The following is a 23,075-nucleotide window of genomic DNA, read 5'->3' as shown; positions in this document are numbered from 1 at the left end:
TGACCAGGGATCTTCAAACTACGGCCCTCCAGTTGTTCAGGAACTACAATTCCCATCATGCCTAGTCATGTCTGTGACTGTCAGAGGTTTACAATGCCTCATGGGAGGTGTAGTTCTGCAACAGCTGGAGGGCCGTAGTTTGAGGATCCCTGATCTTGACCATTACATCGCCATCAGCTTGATAGTCACCCTATTCCAAAACCGTGGACTTTAACATGCTGATGTTAGATGAGAAGATCTGAATTCATCCCAATGGTTTTCCTGTAGAGGTCAAAGAAGCTCAAGTTCCTCTACACCAAACTTATCAAACCTTGTTTTTTATGGAGCTGGCAAGGACATGCTAGAACAAAAAAGGACCTTCCCCAAACTGTTGCCACAAGGTTGGAAGAGCACAGTTGTCTTTGTATGCTGTAGCATTACCAGTACCCTTCATGGGAAACCCCTAAACTCGACCATTTGGAGTCAATATACTTTTGTCCAGGGCTTTTTTTCTCACAAAATAGGTGCAGGTCCTTTCCAAGTCACCCGTTTTCTTGGACCCTACCCACCTCGAAGCACCATTCCATGGTTCTACCCCCTACCTACCTCCCAGTACTTAGAGAATACAGAACCAAGTATCATTTATGCCTCATTTCCACTGAGCGGAACGTTTCGGGTCAGTTCGGTACAGTACGCTAATAATGCCTTGTTTCCACTGAGCGGAACGGGTCGGTTCGGTACGGTACGCTAATAATGCTTCGTTTCCACTGAGCGGAACGGGTCGGTTTGGTACGGTACGCTAATAATGCCTCGTTTCCACTGAGCGGAACGGGTCGGTTCGGTACGGTACGCTAATAATGCCTCGTTTCCACTGAGCGGAACGGGTCGGTACGGTATGCTAATTTGAGTGTTTCCATTATGAAAGTGGCCCATACAACCGAACCAAACCGCACCATTCCTGGTCCTGCTTCAGATGTAGGGCCATAGGAAATTGTACGGTACGGTTAGGGCGGAGCTATTGGCGTCACACGATAGATTCCACTGATTGGCGGACAGGAAAACTTCAATGCTCACGTCAAATGAAAGAGCAAAACAAACACCTCATTTGGTGTAAACCCCGCATGGTCCCTGGTGGTCCGACTTGCAGTGGAAACGCTCACCTGAATAGAGCGGACCATTCTAACCCTTCCAAACTGTAACGACCCGAACCGTTCCACTCAGTGGAAACGAGGCATTAGTGGTGTAATGTAGGGCTGCAACTAACGATTAATTTGTCTGTCGACTAATCTATCGATTATTTTTACGATTAGTCGACTAATCTAACGATTATTAAAATTTTTTGTTTTTTTGCTTAATTTAGTGTTTTTTTGATTAGCTAATTAATCCTGTAATTAATACAGACCCCTCAGTAAGCCCCCCTCCCACTACAGACCCCTCAGTAAGCCCCCCTCCCAGTACAGACCCCCACAGTAAGCCCTCCCACCCAGTACAGACCACTTAGTAAGCCCCCTCCCAGTACAGACCCCTCAGTAAGCCCTCCCATCTAGTACAGACCACTTACTAAGCCCCCCCCCCTCCCAGTACAGACCCCTCAGTAAGCCCTCCCACCTAGTACAGACCCCTTAGTAAGCCCCCCCCCCAGTACAGACCCCTCAGTAAGCCCTCCCACCTAGTACAGTATGTACTGGGTGGGAGGGCTTACTGAGGGGTCTGCACTGGGAGGGGGGGCTTACTAAGGGGTCTGTACTAGGTGGGAGGGCTTACTGAGGGGTCTGTACTGGAAGGGGGGCTTACTAAGTGGTCTGTACTGTACAGACCACTTAGTAAGCCCCCCTCCCAGTACACTAGTACAGACCCCTCAGTAAGCCCTCCAACCTAGTACAGACCCCTTAGTAAGCCCCCCTCCCAGTACAGACACCCCAGTAAGCCCTCCCACCCAGTACAGACCCCTTAGTAAGCCCCCCTCCCAGTGCAGACCCCTCAGTAAGCCCTCCCACCTAGTACAGGGCTTACTGAGGGGTCTGCACTGGGAGGGGGGCTTACTAAGGGGTCTGTACTGGGTGGAAGGGCTTACTGAGGGGTCTGCACTGGGAGGGGGGGGCTTACTAAGTGGTCTGTACTGGGAGGGGGGGGGGCTTACTAAGTGGTATGTACTGGGTTGGAGGGCTTACTGAGGGGTCTGCACTGGAAGGGGGGTTTACTAAGTGGTCTGTACTGTACAGACCACTTAGTAAGCCCCCCTCCCAGTACACTAGTACAGACCCCTCAGTAAGCCCTCCAACCTAGTACAGACCCCTTAGTAAGCCCCCCTCCCAGTGCAGACCCCTCAGTAAGCCCTCCCACCTAGTACAGACCATTACAAGCCGGTGTAGCGCCGCAAATGTGACATGTCTAAGTAGCTGGGTGATCGGGGGAGGATGGCGAATGTGTGTTGCGGCAGAAGCTGTGGCAGTACAGGGAGTACAGGGGTGCTGGAGACGGTCAGCGCTCACCTCTCGTCTCCGACGGAGCCCGGCGGGGGAATTTCACCCGGCCGGCAATGCTTCAAGCGGCGCGGCGGCCGGCCGGGGGCGTGTGACGTCACGCGTTGACGCGTCGACGCATTTTCCGCACGTCGACGATTTTTTGTAGTCGACGAGTCGTGGCAGCCCTAGTGTAATGTAGTTTTATGGGAATATGGTAATGATAATAAGAAAAGCAGTAAAATAGATTCCCTGTAGGCAGCAACAACATAGCCTCTTGCCAGCAACAATAGATCTCTCTAACAACAATGGATCACCCACAACAAAATTTCCCCCCTAGCAACAATAGACTCCCGGCAGCAACAACAGATCTCTCCGCAGCCAGCAACAATAGATCCCTCCCTCAATAGTAGATCTCTCCCAGCAACAACTGACCTCCCCAGCAATATAAGACCCACCCCCAGCAACAGTAGGGGCCCCATCAGCAACCATAGACCTCCTCAGCAACAACAGACCCCCCTGCAGAAATAAATCGCCTCCAGCTGGAATAAATCCACTAGAAGACATCCAGAAGACAGCATTAAAAGACCCTGCAGCACACTCCAGCACCCCTTGCCATGGCATACAGTCAGTGCCAGAACTGCGTTCCCCCGCGTTCCCGCTGAAAAAAAAGCCCTGCTTTTGGCCATATAGTGTGGGTCATATTTTTTTTCTTTTTAATGTCTGCGCAAATTGGAGACGTCTTTTTTTTTTCCCCTTATATTTATTTTCTACTCAAGAAAAGCAGTAGGGTTAGGGTTGACATCAGACAAGTCACACCATCAAAGTATTGTAGGTAAATGTTAAAGAGCAGTAGAGTAATAAACAGGCGATGGAGAGTTCAACGCAAGAAGGCCATACAAGATTTAGTATTACCTCACTTCATGTGATGGTGATGTCATCCATGCTGGATGAGTTGAGTAGAGATGCTTACAGGTCTTAGATGGGCGCTGGGCTTCTCTGTATGTTCTAGTCTACAGAGTAGGGGGATGGAATGCCTGGGTCCCGGATCTTTGTCCTCCTAAAGTGGAACTTTACTCATACTTTACTCAAAAAAAAATGTTCTTTATCAAGGAACATACATTCCACATTAATAATTGTGCTTCCAAAATTAGTGTGTGCTGTAAATTGCCTCCAACATTGTAACAGTTTCTTCTTGCTGAAGGCTGCCATTTTGCTGAAGCCCAGAGCCCCTGAGCAGCGGTAAATCTTTAGGCTGTCAGAAGATCGGCCCTACATTTTCAGCACAGTGCCTAAAAATAGAGAGCAACTGAGCATGTGCAGAGCAGGGGGGAGACAGAGCATTACTGGATTTTAAACAGTATAGACATTTTATTTTACATAGCTATACCTGCATAAGGGGCCAGCCTGAATTGATCTAGAACTTAATCTGACTAATGTTCCACTTTAAGGGCACAATAAAGATTTGTCCGTATCCAGAAGTACCATGCAGCCATCACTAGGGTGTAGACATCCAGCCAAGAAGTGTCTACAGGAGATCAGCAGCAAAGATTGAAAAAGGTGAAAACTCCCATAGCCATTGTTTTTAGGATACACGGGGCTTTGTCATCTACTTAGGGTATAAATCTACGTTATCTCAGTAAATCGATGCTATGAAGGGTTTGCCTTAATTTTTGAAAACGTACACATTTGTATACAAGACCAAATAAAGCTTTGTATCCCATAAATCTCTTTTGTGTTTTCTTTGTCATTGAATTGTATCTGTAAGATGTCATTGCTGCAGACATTTTTTCCAGTTTTAGAGCCATGTTTCTTCCTTTTTTCAGTCGTGGTACCCTTTTAAAAGTATGCAAAATCCTGAGGCTCCCCAGTCTAAAATTGAGAAAAAAACATAAATGTTACTTATCATTGGGAAACCTGAGCCTGGGATGATCCACACAGCCACCGTGATTAAAAATGAACTTCACATCAGAAGCCCCCGTTCTCATCTGAGGTCCCCCCATCACATCAAAATCACCTCAGGTCCCCCTACATGTCAAAGTCTACCTATCACATCAACAACCCACCTATATATCAGAGGTCTCCCCCATCGCATCAGAGGCCCCCCACCACATCAGAGGCTCCCCTATCACATCAGAGGCCCCCTATCACATCAGAGGCCCCCCATCGCATCAGAGGCCCCCCATCGCATCAGAGGCCCGCTTATCACATCCGAGGTCCCCTATCACATCAGAGGTCCAACTATCACATCAGAAGTTCTCTCGTCACATCAAAGGTCCCCCCCCATCACATCAAAATCACTTCTTCACCTCAGGTTCCCCTACATGTCAAAGTCTCCCTATCACATCAACAGCCCACCTATACATTAGAGGTCTCCCCCCCCCCCCATTGCATCAGAGGTCTTCCCCCTATTGCATCAGAGGTCCCCCCCATCACATCAAAATCACCACTTCACCTCAGGTCCCCCTACATGTCAAAGTCTTCCTATCACATCAACAACCCACCCGACCTATCAGAGGTCTGCTTATCACATCAGAAGTTCTCTCATCACATCAAAGGTCCCCCCCCCCCATAACATCTGAGGTCCCCTCATCACATCAAAATCACTTCTTCACCTCAGGTCCCCCTACATGTTAAAGTCTCCCTATCACATCAACAACCCACCTATACATTAGAGGTCTCCCCCCATTGCATCAGAGGTCTCCCCCATCACATCAAAATCACCACTTCACCTCAGATCCTCCTACATGTCAAAGTCTCCCTATCACATCAACAACCCACCTATATATCAGAGATCCCCTATCACATCAAAGGTCCCCTCATTACAGCAGAGGTTCCTCCCCCCCCCCGTTTCATCAGAGGTCTCCCCATCCCATCAGAGGTCTCCCTTCCTTCACATCAGAGAACCCCCATCACATCAGAGATCTGCTTATCAGAAGCCCCCCATCACATCAGAGGTCCCCCTTCACATGAGAGGTTTCTCCATCACATCAGAGGTCCCCCCCCCATCACATCAGCGGGTCCCCCCCCATCACATCAGCGGGTCCCCCCCCATCACATCAGCGGGTCCCCACCCATCACATCAGAGACCCCCCCCCCCATCACATCAGCGGGTCCCCACCCATCACATCAGAGACCCCCCCCCATCACATCAGAGGTCCCCCTTCACATGAGAGGTTTCTCCATCACATCAGAGACCCCCCCCCATCACATCAGCGGGTCCCCACCCATCACATCAGAGACCCCCCCATCACATCAGCGGGTCCCCACCCATCACATCAGAGACCCCCCCCATCACATCAGAGGTCCCCCCCCCATCACATCAGTGGGTCCCCACCCATCACATCAGAGACCCCCCCCCCATCACATCAGCGGGTCCCCACCCATCACATCAGAGACCCCCCCCCATCACATCAGCGGGTCCCCACCCATCACATCAGAGACCCCCCCCCATCACATCAGAGGTCCCCCTTCACATGAGAGGTTTCTCCATCACATCAGAGGTCCCCCCCCACCCATCACATCAGAGACCCCCACCCATCACATCAGAGACCCCCACCCATCACATCAGAGACCCCCCCCCATCACATCAGCGGGTCCCCCCCATCACATCAGAGACCCCCCCATCACATCAGAGACCCCCCCATCACATCAGAGACCCCCCCCATCACATCAGCGGGTCCCCCCCATCACATCAGAGACCCCCCCATCACATCAGCGGGTCCCCACCCATCACATCAGAGACCCCCCCCATCACATCAGAGGTCCCCCTTCACATGAGAGGTTTCTCCATCACATCAGAGGTCCCCCCCCCATCACATCAGCGGGTCCCCACCCATCACATCAGAGACCCCCACCCATCACATCAGAGACCCCCCCCCCATCACATCAGAGACCCCCCCCCCATCACATCAGAGACCCCCCCCATCACATCAGCGGGTCCCCCCCATCACATCAGAGACCCCCCCATCACATCAGCGGGTCCCCACCCATCACATCAGAGACCCCCCCCATCACATCAGCGGGTCCCCACCCATCACATCAGAGACCCCCCCCCATCACATCAGAGGTCCCCCTTCACATGAGAGGTTTCTCCATCACATCAGAGGTCCCCCCCCCCCATCACATCAGCGGGTCCCCACCCATCACATCAGAGACCCCCCCCCCATCACATCAGCGGGTCCCCACCCATCACATCAGAGACCCCCCATCACATCAGCGGGTCCCCACCCATCACATCAGAGACCCCCCCCCCATCACATCAGCGAGTCCCCCCCATCACATCAGCGGGTCCCCACCCATCACATCAGCGGGTCCCCACCCATCACATCAGAGACCCCCCCCCCATCACATCAGAGACCCCCCCCTTCACATCAGAGACCCCCCCATCACATCAGAGACCCCCCCCCATCACATCAGCGGGTCCCCACCCATCACATCAGAGGTCCCCCTTCACATGAGAGGTTTCTCCATCACATCAGAGGTCCCCCCCCCATCACATCAGCGGGTCCCCACCCATCACATCAGAGACCCCCCAATCACATCAGCGGGTCCCCCCCATCACATCAGCGGGTCCCCACCCATCATATCAGAGACCCCCCCCCCATCACATCAGCGGATCCCCACCCATCACATCAGAGACCCCCCCCCCCATCACATCAGCGGGTCCCCACCCATCACATCAGAGACCCCCCCCCATCACATCAGAGGTCCCCCTTCACATGAGAGGTTTCTCCATCACATCAGAGGTCCCCCCCCCCATCACATCAGCGGGTCCCCACCCATCACATCAGAGACCCCCCCCCCATCACATCAGCGGGTCCCCACCCATCACATCAGAGACCCCCCCATCACATCAGCGAGTCCCCCCCATCACATCAGCGGGTCCCCACCCATCACATCAGAGACCCCCCCCCATCACATCAGCGAGTCCCCCCCATCACATCAGAGACCCCCCCCATCACATCAGAGACCCCCCCATCACATCAGAGACCCCCCCCCCATCACATCAGCGGGTCCCCCCCATCACATCAGAGACCCCCCCCCATCACATCAGAGACCCCCCCCATCACATCAGAGACCCCCCCCCATCACATCAGCGGGTCCCCCCCATCACATCAGAGACCCCCCCCCATCACATCAGAGACCCCCCCCATCACATCAGAGACCCCCCCCATCACATCAGCGGGTCCCCAATCACATCAAAGATCCCCATCTTATCAGAGGTTCCCTATCACATTAGAGGTCTCCCATCACATCAGAGGAAAAGATCCCGGTAATGTTCTCAGAAAAATGTGCCACATCCCTAATTAATGTAACTACAGAAGAACTTTCCCCTTAGCGTTTGGGACTTTGAAGTCACTAATGAAGTATGTTATAGTTTATAAAATGCTAATTTATTTAAACCTTCCGATAAAAACAAATCTAAACACAACAAGTGTCAGAAAAAGGCTTAAGCTGGATACACACTATCCATCTTTTGTGGTTAGATTTCCTTCAGATTTACCTTTTCTATGTAGTGCAAGAGCCTGCCAGATTGCATACAAATGGAAAGTGTTTAGGTTTGACCTCATATTATATGGTTTTGGTAAATCTAAAGGAAAAAGTCTTCAGAAAATCTTATAGTGTGTATGGCCCTTTAGGCATGAAGGTGTTAATAGTAGGAACATTATTATATTAGCCACAGGGCACAAGTCGTGTTTTTAAGGCTCTTCCGCTGTCCACCGCCGCACAGCTGCTTCGTTGTCGCTATGGTAACGCCCAGCGAATGCTGCTCTTCTCACGCTCTTGTCACTGATTCCCAATTCACCACTGTCACAGAGTCACCATTAGAGGGTAAAGAATGCAAAAAGGGCTGCGGCCATTTTGTCGTAGCCTGTTTTTTTTTTTTTTCCTCGCACATGCTTTTTACAAATCATTATTGATGTTTATTGATTTTTTTGATGATTATAAGTAAATATTTATGGAAAAGTGATACGAACATTTTGTTTGGCTTGCAGTAAGAACAAAGGAAGTGCTCTTTAATATACAAGGTGGTGTGGGAGGAGGGAGTGCGGCCATTTTCTTGTAGCCTAGGAGACCAGGTACAGGTAGCATGACATGTAGCTCACCTAAACTTTTAGTGTATCCCTCCCCAGGAATCCTGGATTGTTGTAATAGGAAGCTGCACAGTGTGGAGGTAAGGGATTGGATTAGCTATGTGTAAGGTGATGGATTGTACAGAGAAAGGGGGGGATCATCCCTTTAAGAGAATGATCATGTGACTTACATGGAGTATTACACAGGTAAGGCACTGAGTACATCTCAATAGCGCCATGCCAGCCTGGGCAAGAGGGCATCATATGGTAGTTTTTCATGGTGTGTGTGTATTTTCTATTATGAAATATATTATTATAATTTTTTTGTATCATGGAGAACTTTGTGCCCTGCATGAAAAGGGGGGAGGGGGGATACTTGGGCCCTGGGGGATACTTGGGCCCCTTTATATCAAAGGGGGCTTCCAATTTCCAAAAAAAGCTACACACCCCGCAGATCCCCCACATCCACTAGTACCCAACATCATGAGTAGAGATGGGTTCGGACGTGTTCGAGTGCCCACCAGGAAGCCAACACTGCACTCCGCTAATCACAGGTCCGAGACATTTCCCGATCTGTGCAGCTGTGGATCGGGAAATGTCTCGGTGCCCGTGATTAGCCATGTGCAATGTCGGCTTCCTGGCGAGAGCAGGCACATGGGAACTTGAACACGCCTGAGCCCGTCCCTAATCATGAGGACTAGATGCCCCTTGGTACGGTACCCTCCCTATGAAGGCATGTGGTTTGGGTTCGGGTTTGTTCGAGTGCCCACGTGCCCGATCCCATTAGGAAGCCGACACTGCGCTCCGCTAATCACAGGCACTGAGACCTTTCCTGATCTGTGCAGCTGCGGATCGGGAAATGTGCAATGTTGGCTTTCTGTCGGGATTGGGCACGTGGGCATTCGAACATGCCTGAACCCAAGCCACATGCCTTCATAGAGAGGGTACCGTACCAAGGGGCATCAAGTCCTCATGATTAGAGACGGGCTCAGGTGTGTTCGAGTTCCCATGTGCCCAATCTCGCCAGGAAGCTGACACTGTACTTTGCTAATCACAGGCACCGAGACATTTCCTGATCCACAGCTGCACAGATCGGGAAAGGTCTCAGTGCCTATGATTAGCGGAGTGCAGTGTCGGCTTCCTGGCGGGATCGGGCACGTGGGCACTCGAACACGGCCGAGCCCATCTCTAATCATGAGGAGTAGATGCCCCTTGGTACGGTACCCTCCCTATGAAGGTGTGTGGCTTGGGTTCGGGCGTGTTCGAGTGCCCATGTGCCCGATCGTGCCAGAAAGCCGACACTGCACTCCGCTAATCATAGGCACCGAGACCTTTCCCGATCTGTGCAGCTGCGGATCAGGACATTTCTCGGTGCCTGTGATTAGCAAAGTGCAGTGTCGGCTTACTGGCGGGATCGGGCACGTGGGAACTCGAACACGCCTGAGCCCGTCTCTAATCATGAGGACTTGATGCCACTTGGTACGGTACCCTCCCTATGAAGGCATGTGGCTTGGGTTCGGGCGTGTTCGATTGCCCACATGCCCGATCTCGCCAGGAAGCCGACACTGCACTCTGCTAATCACAGGCTCTGAGACATTTCTCGATCTGCGCAGCTGCGGGTCGGGAAATGTCTCGGTGCCTGTGATAAGCAAAGTGCAGTGTGGGCTTCCTGGCGAGATCGGGGCACGTGGGAACTCAAACACGCCCCGAGCCCATCTCTAATCATGAGGACTAGATGCTCCTTGGTACGGTACCCTCCCTTGAAGGCATGTGGCTTGGGTTCGGGCGTGTTTGAGTGCCCGCCAGGAAGCCAACACTGCACTCTGCTAATCAGAGGCACTGAGACTTTTCCCAATCTGTGCAGCTGCGGATCGGGAAATGTCTCGGTGCCTGTGATTAGCGGTGTGCAGTGTTGGCTTCTTGGCGGGATCAGGCACGGGGGCACTCGAACACGCCCAAGCCCAACAGTAATCATGAGGACTAGATGCCCCTTGGTATGGTACCATCCCTATGAAGGCGTGTGGCTTGGGTTCAAACGTGTTTGAGTTCCCACACGCCTGATCCCGACAGGAAGCCGACACTGCACTCCGCTAATCACAGGCACTGAGACATTTCCCGATCTGTGCAGCTGTGGATCGGGAAATGTCTCGGTGCCTGTGATTAGCAAAGTGCAGTGTCGGCTTCCTGGCGGGATCGGACACGTGGGAACTCAAACACACCCGAGCCCGTCTCTAATCATGAGGAATAGCTTCCCCTTGGTACCGTACCCTCCCTATGAAGACATGTGACATGGTATTGTTAAGGAAGCAGGAACCCCAGTCTTACTGTCCTTCCCTTTCCTCATTTGCTAGGCTGCATGCTCAGATAAGGGTCTGGTATAGATTTTGAGGGGCCCCAGACAACATAAAAAGGGAGTAGGGTCCTTTTCAAAATCCATGCCAGACCCGAGTGTGCAGCCTGGTTGGCAAGGAGGGGGCGGGCCAGGGTGCATGTCATACCAGGCAACACGTATTCAACATTGGAAGGGCTGTAACATTCCCTGGACCCAGAGAAAAGGAAAAGACAAGGTGAGTATAATGAGTTCTGTTGTACTTCTGTTTGTGCTTTCTGGCCGGTAACCTTTGACTTAAAGTTTGCAGTGCTGGCACATCTTGAGGTCCCTTGCTCCCTTCTGCAGGCAGCTTGGTGTTCTAGAAATCCCTATGAACTTCCATGGGGCTAAATACTTATTGTGTTTGGATATAGATGAGAGAAGAGGGGTGGCAGGGCAGCACAGACAAGGGTAGAGCCGATCCCTGTAGGTCAATAGATCTATTATTCTGTATTCTAAGTAATTCAACTATATTGATTTATTTTTATATGCAACAGAGGTTTCATCACGGTTGGTTCCCCCAAGAGAAGCAGACTCCATTCCTCATCTCATTGGTAAAGATGGAGAAGGAGTGGAGTTACACAACAGAGAGGATATTAAACCTCACCCTGGAGATCATCTACCTGCTGACCGGAGAGGTGAGGAGGATTCTGGGAGGTCACATGACATCACTCTCATCTCTATTAATAAAACACAGAGCTGACCGGAGAGGTGAGGAGGATTCTGGGAGGTCACATGACATCACTCTTATATCTATTAATAAAACACAGAGCTGACCGGAGAGGTGAGGAGGATTCTGGGAGGTCACATGACATCACTCTTATCTCTATTAATAAAACACAGAGCTGACCGGAGAGGTGAGGAGGATTCTGGGAGGTCACATGACATCACTCTTATCTCTATTAATAAAACACAGATAAGTGAATGGTATTATGGGACACGTAGCCATATTTCTACAATATATTTATTTCATTTTGTAGGATTATGGACCCATAAAGTCAGATGATCCTCCACCTCCCTCCCCAACACTTGACAGAAACAACGCAAAGATCCTAGAAGTCACCCAGAAGATCATTGAGCTGCTGACAGGAGAGGTGAGCGGTGCCGGGAATTCTGGGACATTATCCAGTAACAGACAAGGGATGTGTCTGGATGGTGACTGTATCATTGTGTGTGTCAGGTTCCTATAAGGTGTCAGGATGTCACTGTCTATTTCTCCATGGAGGAGTGGGAGTATATAGAAGGACACAAGGAACTCTACAAGGACGTCATGATGGAGAAGCGGCCGCCCCTCACATCACCAGGTAACAGGAGACATTAATTTCTTGTATTGAGGATCCCCCTAGATACACACATCCTCTGATATAAAGACATAGAAACAATGTATTCAGTCAGTGTGTGTGTTTCCTACAGATCGATCCAGTAACAGAAATCCCCCAGAGAGATGTCCCCGTCCTCTGTATTCCCAGGACTCCACACAGGAAGATCAGGAGATCCCTCAGGAGGATCAGGTAGATGGAAAGGTTCTCAGATCATGATGTAACAGTATCCTATTTTCTTGCAATCTGGAGATCAGAATTATTCAGAGCATGTTGTGTCTTATGCAGAGAGATGACTTCACTGTAATTAAAATTGAAGATGAAGAAGAGATGTCGGTCATGGGCGATGAGAGATGTAAGGTGGAAGAAATCCCTCCAGAGATCAGCACAGGTGAGCAGGGCCGGTGCTAGACTATTTTACGCCCTAGGCAAGACCAGCTACTTGCGCCCCCCCCCCCCCCAAAAAAAGGGAAGGGGTTAAAAACTCCTTTATGTCATACCCAGTGACCCTGATCCGATGGTTCCTCCATGTTATGCTTTCATACCCAGTGACCCCCCATATTCCTCCATGTCACACCCGGGGACCCTAATGTCCCTCCGTGTCACACCCAGGGACTTTGATGTTTTTCCATGTCACACCCTTGGACCCCAATATTCCTCCATGTCATGCTGTCATACCCACTGACCCTGATGTTCCTCCATGTCACACCCAGGGACCCCCGTGTTCCTCCATGTCATGCTGTCATACTCAGTGACCCCAATGTTCCTCTATGTCAGACCCTGATGTTTTTCCATGTCACAGTTGGGGACCCTGATGTTCCTCCATGTCACACCTGGGGACCCTGATGTTACTCTGTGTCACACTTGGGGACCCCAATCCCCCATGGCACACCCAGGGACCCCAATTCCTCATGGCACACCTGGTGACCCCGAACTTCTGTTACCCCCGGTGACCCCTATCCTCCATGTCACACCTGGTGACTCTGATTCCTCATGGCACACCTGGTGACCCCGATTCCCTTTCATACCAGGGATGCTCCATGTAACACCCAGGGACCCTGATCCCCTGTTCTGTGGACACTAACTGGGCGGTATGAAGAGAGTGGCCCCCACTCTGCCCTCCTTCACAGTGATCCTGCTGATTCCTTCTCCCAGGACGCTCCTCTCCTGGACCACAGTGCTCACCACAGCTCCAACCGGCTCCTGGTGGAGGGAAAAGCAGCAGTCAGAGAGCTCCGCATGTCCTTCATCACCAACCTCCTCAGACCATTCTGGTGCCTCGTTGCTTCTGCCCCAGTAAAGGTTCCGCCCTCCAGTGCCGAGCTCCGGCTCAGGTTCAGCTCTCCTCCGCTCCCTGCTTAATACCAACCCAGGGAAATGAACGGCTGCCTACCAGCTCAGTGCAGAGAGTCACTTCCTGCCTGGGGTTAAGGCTGTTAAGCCCCAGCTGAAGAGGATCATCATGCAGGCAGCACTCTGGTGGGCTCCATTCCTGCCTCTTGGGGCCCCTCCAACAGTGGTGGAAAGCCAAGGCCTGATAGTTCCGCCTTTGCCCAAGACACCTGGCATCTTTCTCTGTCCCTTCTTCCTCCCCTACCACCACCTCTCCCCTCAGCTCACAATAATCATTTGTGATGGAGAGAGAGTGCCGACTCCTGGCTGCGCCCCTAGGTGGCAATGAGCCCTAGGCGGCTGCCTAGTTTGCCTAGTGGAAGCACCAGCCCTGCAGGTGAGGAATAAACACTAAAGCCAGAGAAGAGTCCCAGATTCTCCTTGTTCAGTCACTACAACAATCTCTTCTTTTCCTTTCTATTCTGATAGACAGACATAGAAACAAGGCGGAATTAGCAAAGAGTGAGGCAAACATAAAGCTTGCACCACTCTTATAAACTAAGATCCCACTTCTTATTACTCCTTATTAGGAGTTTTTTTTTAACCTTTAGTGGAGCACAAAAACAAAACAACAAAAAAAGTGCTCTCGGTGTGTCTCTGGTCCACCTCCCGAAGAAGTAGGATCTTACCTAATCCTCTGGGGCACAAGGCTTCTGACAAGGGTAAAGCCTAGTACACACCATTAGTGTTTTTTTTTTTAACCGGCCGATTATGCCCGTGTGTACTAGGCTCAGGGCTCACACTTAAGCCCCATACACACGCACCGATTGTCGGCCGAACGATCGGCCGTCTTTTGTCCAGTGTTGTTTGTTGGTTGAAATGTGCTCTAGACTTGCACTGGACTTTTGTTGGCCGACAGAAACCAACTTCAGAAGTGATGTCATGTGATGGTTGACTTTCTGTGTGTTTTTTCTTCTCTGAGCATGCCCAGCCTTGCTCATCTGACTGTTGTCGGCCGAAATCTGTACTGACTGACGAACAATCGGCCGTTCTGGTGACGACCAACAAAAATTTTATAGCATGCACACCAGATTTTGTTTGGCCGAAAAGTCGCAGTCGGTTGTCGGAAGCATCATACTAACAAGCCGACAAACGGCCGATCGGACGTTGGGCGAATATTTACGGCCAACAATCGGTACGTGTGTACGGGCCATTAGTCCACCTAGCCAAAAGGCCTGGTGGATCCCTATCTTCATGGTCAGCTAAAGCTGATTATTGTGTACTAGAGAGACCTTCTGGTTCAGGTGAGGAATAAAGCTATTGGCCACACACCCTCCCCTAGACATCAGGGAAGGCCCGAGGACCCACACCCTTCATCCAAATGAAAAGAAAACTGACAAAAGTGCAAAGAGACAAAGACTTGGAGAGCAAAAATAGATTAACCGCTTGCCGAACGCCGCAAGTAGATTTACTGCGACGGTCAGCCCCTGCCAGGCAGAGTGACGTTAATTAACGTCACTAGCCTGGGAGGGTCTGGGGAGCGAGCGCGCGCCCGCGGAGGCGCGCTCCCGCGCGGTCACGGACCCCCCCCCCCCGCGCGTGTGACCAGCGGACCCGATGTCCGCCGGCCACTCGGCGATCGTCGGGGGAGAGGGAGAATGTCAGGCAGCTTGTGTAAACAAGCTGCCTGTCATTCTCCTCGCTGTAAAGACACTGATCACTCGGATCTAGTATGTAGATCCGTTGATCAGTGTCCTTACAGCTAGAGCCACAGCCAATCACAGTAGAAACCACGCCCCTAGGGACACACACAGCCCCTCCCTCCCAAATAAAGTTAACCCCTTCACTGCCAGTGTATTTTTACAGTAACAGTGCATATGTATAGCACTGATTACTGTAGAAATGTCACTGGTAACCCCAAAAGTGTCAAAAATGTCAGTCAAGGGTCCGATCTGTCCGCCGCAATGTCGCAGTACCGCAAAAAAAATCGCCGATCGCCGCCATTACGCGTTAAAAAAAAAAACAACAAAAATGACAAAAATCTTTCCCTTTGTTAGTAAACGCGATAACTTTTGCACAAACCAATCAAAATACGCTTTTTGCGATTTTTTTTTTTTTACCAAACATAGGTAGCATAAAACAAATTGGCCAAAAATTTTAAAAAATTTTGATTTTTACATTTTTTTTTTGGGGAATTTCATATAAAAAAATGTGAAACATATTGCTATTTTTGCAAAATTGTCGCTCTTTTTTTGTTTATAGCGCGTGATCAAAAAATCGCACAGGTGATCAAATACCACCAAAAGAAAGCTCTGTTTGTGGGAAAAAAAGGACGTCAAATTCGTTTAGGTACAGCGTCGCACGACCGCGCAATTGTCCGTTAAAGTCACGCAGTGCCGAATCGCAAAATACCCCCTGGTCTTTTAGCAGGAAAATCCTCCGGGGCTTAAGTGGTTAAATGAATAGTGCCAGTGCGAGTGCATTGGCGGCCTGGTAACAAAAATGTCCCTGAACTTAGCCTAAAGGCCTAGCCCAAGAGGCGCTGTGCAGAAAAAGAAATAGGTGACATGGCCTAGGGCATAGGGCAGGGGATATGGAGCAGCTTGGTTTTCTGCCCTCCCTCAACCCCAGCTCAGCCGAGAGCAGGAAAAAAATGATGTTTGCCAGGGTTAACAGCCCCTGCTTATATGCAGGTTCTGCACGTGTAGTGTGTTCACTGCACGGGCAGAGGAGGGAATGTTCACACAGTTGCCATCCCTTTTGGCGGGGATCTGCGAGAATATCTATATTGAAAACTGCTGCAATCCCTGTTTTTATTAGGTACAGAACCTGTGCTAGTATTGTAGTGGTGTGCCCCTTTATCCAGATGCAGGTGCAAGTCCCTTTAACTCAATTCCCCACAATCCTCTGGGCTCCCAGCATCCCCTGAGTTCCTGGACACGCCCAGGGAGTATAAATGCCAGCTCCGCCTAGCTTTCTGTGCTCAGAGAGATCCTGCCTGATTGGACAGCAGTGACTGGGCAAGTGAGCTGTCCCCAGGTGCTGGGTCCTCATCTGATCAGTCTGGTGTGTGAGCCACCAGCAGTAAGCAAAAGAGCACGCAGCATCTATCCAAGCACCAGTCACTGGAGAGGACTCTGTTACAGTCTATGTGGAGAAGCTGTCCAAGCAGTGGGGTGGTCCTATCTACGGCCCCCAGAGCCTCCTGACCAAAGTCAGCATCAGCAGTGCCAGTGTGAAGTCTGTGCCAGCAGAAAATCCCCTCAGCTCACAGTCTGCTGAATGAATGATTATCATCTTGGAACATGTGAGAAATCTTCAGCTCTCTATCCTATCAGTAAACTGAACTCAGAGCACTCTGCTGCCATCTAGTGGCCATTAGTAGAATTGCAATATACTTGTTTTCATATGTTTTATGACTGTTTCCCCCTTCCTCATTGCTGTTTTGTACTGCAAACCCCTGTTCACATGATCTCCTGTGTAATCTACATTGGTTTTCATTAAGTAAAGTAGAAATTGCACATTATCACTGGTCTGATCATTTGGCTGATACCGTTACATAACCGTATTTATTCCATCTCGAAATTCAAACTGGCAAGGTCTATCTGCTTTGTTAATGCGGTGCGCACCAGTCAAGCCAATTTCTGGCACCACACCTCTTGCACATGGGCCAAAATAGTGTTGCAGTTGTAATAATTGTCATTCCTGTCATTCTCCTCGCTGTAAAGACACTGATCACTCGGATCTAGTATGTAGATCCGTTGATCAGTGTCCTTACAGCTAGAGCCACAGCCAATCACAGTAGAAACCACGCCCCTAGGGACACACACAGCCCCTCCCTCCCAAATAAAGTTAACCCCTTCACTGCCAGTGTATTTTTACAGTAACAGTGCATATGTATAGCACTGATTACTGTAGAAATGTCACTGGTAACCCCAAAAGTGTCAAAAATGTCAGTCAAGGGTCCGATCTGTCCGCCGCAATGTCGCAGTACCGCAAAAAAAATCGCCGATCGCCGCCATTACGCGTTAAAAAAAAAAACAACAAAAATGACAAAAATCTTTCCCTTTGTTAGTAAACGCGATAACTTTTGCACAAACCAATCAAAATACGCTTTTTGCGATTTTTTTTTTTTTTACCAAACATAGGTAGCATAAAACAAATTGGCCAAAAATTTTAAAAAATTTTGATTTTTACATTTTTTTTTTGGGGAATTTCATATAAAAAAATGTGAAACATATTGCTATTTTTGCAAAATTGTCGCTCTTTTTTTGTTTATAGCGCGTGATCAAAAAATCGCACAGGTGATCAAATACCACCAAAAGAAAGCTCTGTTTGTGGGAAAAAAAGGACGTCAAATTCGTTTAGGTACAGCGTCGCACGACCGCGCAATTGTCCGTTAAAGTCACGCAGTGCCGAATCGCAAAATACCCCCTGGTCTTTTAGCAGGAAAATCCTCCGGGGCTTAAGTGGTTAAATGAATAGTGCCAGTGCGAGTGCATTGGCGGCCTGGTAACAAAAATGTCCCTGAACTTAGCCTAAAGGCCTAGCCCAAGAGGCGCTGTGCAGAAAAAGAAATAGGTGACATGGCCTAGGGCATAGGGCAGGGGATATGGAGCAGCTTGGTTTTCTGCCCTCCCTCAACCCCAGCTCAGCCGAGAGCAGGAAAAAAATGATGTTTGCCAGGGTTAACAGCCCCTGCTTATATGCAGGTTCTGCACGTGTAGTGTGTTCACTGCACGGGCAGAGGAGGGAATGTTCACACAGTTGCCATCCCTTTTGGCGGGGATCTGCGAGAATATCTATATTGAAAACTGCTGCAATCCCTGTTTTTATTAGGTACAGAACCTGTGCTAGTATTGTAGTGGTGTGCCCCTTTATCCAGATGCAGGTGCAAGTCCCTTTAACTCAATTCCCCACAATCCTCTGGGCTCCCAGCATCCCCTGAGTTCCTGGACACGCCCAGGGAGTATAAATGCCAGCTCCGCCTAGCTTTCTGTGCTCAGAGAGATCCTGCCTGATTGGACAGCAGTGACTGGGCAAGTGAGCTGTCCCCAGGTGCTGGGTCCTCATCTGATCAGTCTGGTGTGTGAGCCACCAGCAGTAAGCAAAAGAGCACGCAGCATCTATCCAAGCCCCAGTCTCTGGAGAGGACTCTGTTACAGTCCATGTGGAGAAGCTGTCCAAGCAGTGGGGTGGTCCTATCTACGGCCCCCAGAGCCTCCTGACCAAAGTCAGCATCAGCAGTGCCAGTGTGAAGTCTGTGCCAGCAGAAAATCCCCTCAGCTCACAGTCTGCTGAATGAATGATTATCATCTTGGAACATGTGAGAAATCTTCAGCTCTCTATCCTATCAGTAAACTGAACTCAGAGCACTCTGCTGCCATCTAGTGGCCATTAGTAGAATTGCAATATACTTGTTTTCATATGTTTTATGACTGTTTCCCCCTTCCTCATTGCTGTTTTGTACTGCAAACCCCTGTCCACATGATCTCCTGTGTAATCTACATTGGTTTTCATTAAGTAAAGTAGAAATTGCACATTATCACTGGTCTGATCATTTGGCTGATACCGTTACATAACCGTATTTATTCCATCTCGAAATTCAAACTGGCAAGGTCTATCTGCTTTGTTAATGCGGTGCGCACCAGTCAAGCCAATTTCTGGCACCACACCTCTTGCACATGGGCCAAAATAGTGTTGCAGTTGTAATAATTGTAGCTTTTTTTTTGTTTAAGGATCCATGCACACAACAATAAAGTAACCCATGTCAAAGTGTTTTTTCTTTGTTTTGTTTTTAAAGAATCTAAATTTAGATGAATTGTTTTCAATGGGGACATGCACATAGGTGCGTAAATATGTGCTGTGTTCAGATCCATAACCAAAAAATCTTTGCCTAAAGACAAGCATTTTATGTACAGTGTTTGGTAATTCTCCCCAATGTATTCAGTCCCCAATGTATTCAATGTATTCAGTGTGTGTGTTTCCTACAGATGGATCCAGTAACAGAAATCCCCCAGAGAGATGTCCCCGTCCTCTGTATTCCCGGGACTCCACACAGGAACATCAGGAGATCCCTCAGGAGGATCAGGTAGGTTGAACAAAGTGTCTCATATACAGTCATGAAGCAGCATCTTATTTTCTTGCAATCTGGAGATCCGAAGTTTTCAGAGACATTTTGTGTTGTATCCAGAGCGATGACTTCACTGTCATTACAGTTGAAGATGAAGAAGAGATGTCTATCTTGGGTAATGAGCCGTGTAAGGTGGAGGAAATTCTTCCAAAGATCAGCACAGGTGAGTAATAAACAGTAAATCCAGAGAAGAGTCCCAGATTCTCCTTGTTCAGTCACTACAACAATCTCTTCTTCTCCCCTCCTCTGTCAGTAGACAGTAATGGGGGGGACAGTATGTGCCCAGTGGGGGAGTCAGGAGCCATCAGCCTCTATTAGACTTTGGCTTTCCTCCTCCCATCATTGTGTGTTACCAGCCTAGAGACGTGACCGATCTCCCCCCATACACACTCTCTGGGGTCTCTCATACATCTCAGTACAGGGGGCTTCACTCTCATCTTTATTCACAGACCCCGGAGACACCAGAACCGCTCAAAGAGGCGTCAAAGCTGAGGAGGAGAAAGGAGGACGTGTGAGGATTAAAGAGGTTGAAGTTCCTCCAGAGATCAGCACAGGTGAGTAATAAACACAAAACACAGAAAAGACCCCAGATTCGCCTTGTTCAGTCACTACAACAATCTCTTCTTCTCCCCCCTCCTCTGTCAGTAGACCGTAATGGGGGGACAGTATGTGCCCAGTGGGGGAGTCAGGCACCATCAGCCTCTATTAGACTCCGGCTCTCCTCCTCACATCATGTCATTGTGTGTTATCAGCCAAGAGATGTGACCAGTCTCCCCCACACACACTCTCTGGGGTCTCTCATACATCTCAGTACAGGGGGCTTCACTCTCATCTTTATTCACAGACCTCAGAGACACCAGAACCCCTCAGAGAGGAGTCAAAGCTGAGGAGGAGGAAGGCGGACCTGTGAGGATTAAAGAGGTTGAAGTTCCTCCAGAGATCAGCACAGGTGAGTAATAAACACAGAAAAGACCCCAGATTCGCCTTGTTCAGTCATTACAAAAATCTCTTCTTTCTACCATTCCCATCATTCTAACCATTCCCCCCCCCCCCTTCATTTTTCTATTTTTCCAGATGGAACAAGCGAGAATAACTTGGCAAAATTCCCCGTGATCTCTCTAGACAGTGAGATGGAAGATACTGACGTCACATCTGATTCTTCGGATTATGACTCCATTACTCCAAAACGCCATTCGGTTCTTCCCAGTGCAGATCTTTCCTCCGATCCCTCTACTCACGGGGTTATTATTTCCGATCGGTCCCCTGCCATCAATAATCACACATCTTACGGCGAGGGTGACATTTTACAATGTTCCGCAGCAGGTGAAAATGTTACACAGGAAGGGAACTTTGTTGAAAAAGAGACCAATGATACCGGCCAGAAGAATCCTTTCTCTTGCCCCGAATGCGGAAAATGTTTTGCCCTGAGGTCGAGTCTCACTAGACATCGGAGAGCGCACACCGGGACAAAGCCATATGTGTGCTCGAAATGCGGGAAGCGTTTTCTACTCAGGTCGTATCTTACCAGCCATCAAAAAGTTCACTCGGGGGAGAAGCCCTATTCCTGCCCCGAGTGCGGCAAACGTTTTGCGGTAAAGTCAGGTTTCACCCGACACCAGAAAGTCCACAGTGCCGAGAGGCCTTTCTGTTGCCCGCAGTGCGGGAAGTGTTTCCAGTGGAAGTCATCCCTTGACTATCATAAGAAGACACATGATGTGGAAAAGCCATTTGCGTGTCAGCAGTGCGGGAAGTCATTTCAGTGGAGGACGTTTCTCGACTTTCACATGCATACGCACACCAATGAAAAGCCGCTTTCCTCCTGAGTGAGAAAGTGTATGTTTCCTTTTATCAAACTCCTTCCTTGCAGAAGGGTTGGTGCACTTTGGGATAAAAAAATAAAATACTACGTTGTTGTTCGTAGCTGCCTTTAATACTGTTGGAGGTCAGAGTGATAAAATGAGGATTTCCATACAGTACCTGCTTTTTAGTGCAGTGTCAAGAATTGCGTACAAAAAGAAGGTGTCCCGAAAAGGGCAGGTGCTGAGAAGCAGAAATCATGCCCATCTTCTCTTTTGCTGTGCTGTCTTTCAGATGCACCCTGCCCAACCATTCATAGCTAGCAGAAGGCACATCTAAGGCCTTATTTACCACAGGTGCTGAGGCCTGTAAACTGTAAAAGGGCCATCTGTTTATGCGTCTAGAGCAGGGATCCTCAAACTACGGCCCTCCAGCTGTTGCGGAACTACACATCCCATGAGGCATTGTAAAACTCTGACATACACAGACATGACTAGGCTTGATGGGAATTGTAGTTCCTGAACAACTGGAGGGCCATAGTTTGAAGACCCCTGGTCTAGAGCCTCCAGCTGCTGTGTACAGGCAGTCCATTTAAATGTGTGGGAATGTAGTGCCTACACAGCTGGTCATCCCAGTTTAAAGATTTTGAAGTTGATGATCGTCAATGTATTTATCTTAGTCATCAGGAGCATGAAAATGTTGACAGTGACATTGACGATTGTCAATGTATCCATCTTGGTCATTGTGAGCACGGAATCATTGAGAATGATGTTGATGTTGACTATTGTCTTTGTCATCCTGAGCACGAAAACGTTGAATGAAGTTGATGGTGACGATTGTCAATGTATTCATCTATGTCATTGTGAGCAAGAAAACATTAAGAATGATGTTGATTTTGATGATTGTCAATGTATCCATTTTTATCATCGTGAGCACAAAAAAAAGTTGAGAGTGACGTTGATGTTGACGATTGTCAATGTATTCATCTTCGTCATTGTCAACACGAAAACTTTGACAAACACGTTGACGATCGTCAATGTATCCATCTTCATCAATGTCAAAACATGTTCCTGTTTACAATGACCAAGATGGATACATTGACGATTGTCAACATTCTTGTCAATGTTTTTTTGTAAGATGAAGATGGATACATTGACGATCGTCAATGTCCGCATCTTCAAATTGGGCCGAGTGCCTGTTTCGGTTCACCTGCTGCTGCATCCCCATGCACTTACATTGGCTGTCAATGTATCCACCTTCGTCCACATGTTGACTTTGGTGAAGATGGATACACTGATGATTGTTATCATCAATGTCTTTGCCATTAAAGTTGTGTTAATGTTGATGAAGATATATTCATTGACACCCACCTCTGTGTGAATGACGACTAAAATAGAACCCTAGGTACTTTTCATGACACAACACTGTATAAAAATAGCCCAAAAAAGAGAAAAGTTTGAATGGGCAAGACCATGATAATCCTTGTGCACAAGGACTTTACACCACTGTTCCTGGGGTAGTTAATGAGCTGCGAGCATCACTGCTCTGTCTAAAACACCAGAAAATGTTCCCCGGGACAGAACTTAAGGAATCATCTCGCTAGTA

At 49.1% G+C, this 23,075-nt stretch overlaps 1 protein-coding gene across 1 annotated transcript in view; it reads left to right on the top strand.

Moving 5' to 3' along the window:
• The first annotated feature begins 8,533 nt into the window (after positions 1-8,533).
• Positions 8,534-23,075, top strand: part of LOC309564362 (uncharacterized protein) — a 67,008-nt gene continuing 52,466 nt past the window's right edge. Inside the window, exons 1-8 of the mRNA XM_082268989.1 lie at positions 8,534-8,725; positions 11,387-11,527; positions 11,870-11,983; positions 12,070-12,193; positions 19,534-19,631; positions 19,734-19,836; positions 20,123-20,227; positions 20,748-21,489. Of these exons, the coding sequence (XP_082125115.1) occupies positions 11,450-11,527; positions 11,870-11,983; positions 12,070-12,193; positions 19,534-19,631; positions 19,734-19,836; positions 20,123-20,227; positions 20,748-21,489 (1,364 nt within the window). The 5' untranslated portion in view covers positions 8,534-8,725; positions 11,387-11,449. The remainder of the gene's footprint in view (positions 8,726-11,386; positions 11,528-11,869; positions 11,984-12,069; positions 12,194-19,533; positions 19,632-19,733; positions 19,837-20,122; positions 20,228-20,747; positions 21,490-23,075) is intronic.

This window comes from Pelophylax lessonae (genome assembly GCF_965119305.1).
Source record: "Pelophylax lessonae genome assembly, chromosome: 9".
Taxonomy (NCBI): domain Eukaryota; kingdom Metazoa; phylum Chordata; class Amphibia; order Anura; family Ranidae; genus Pelophylax; species Pelophylax lessonae.
This window is presented reverse-complemented; position numbering and strand designations above follow the sequence as displayed.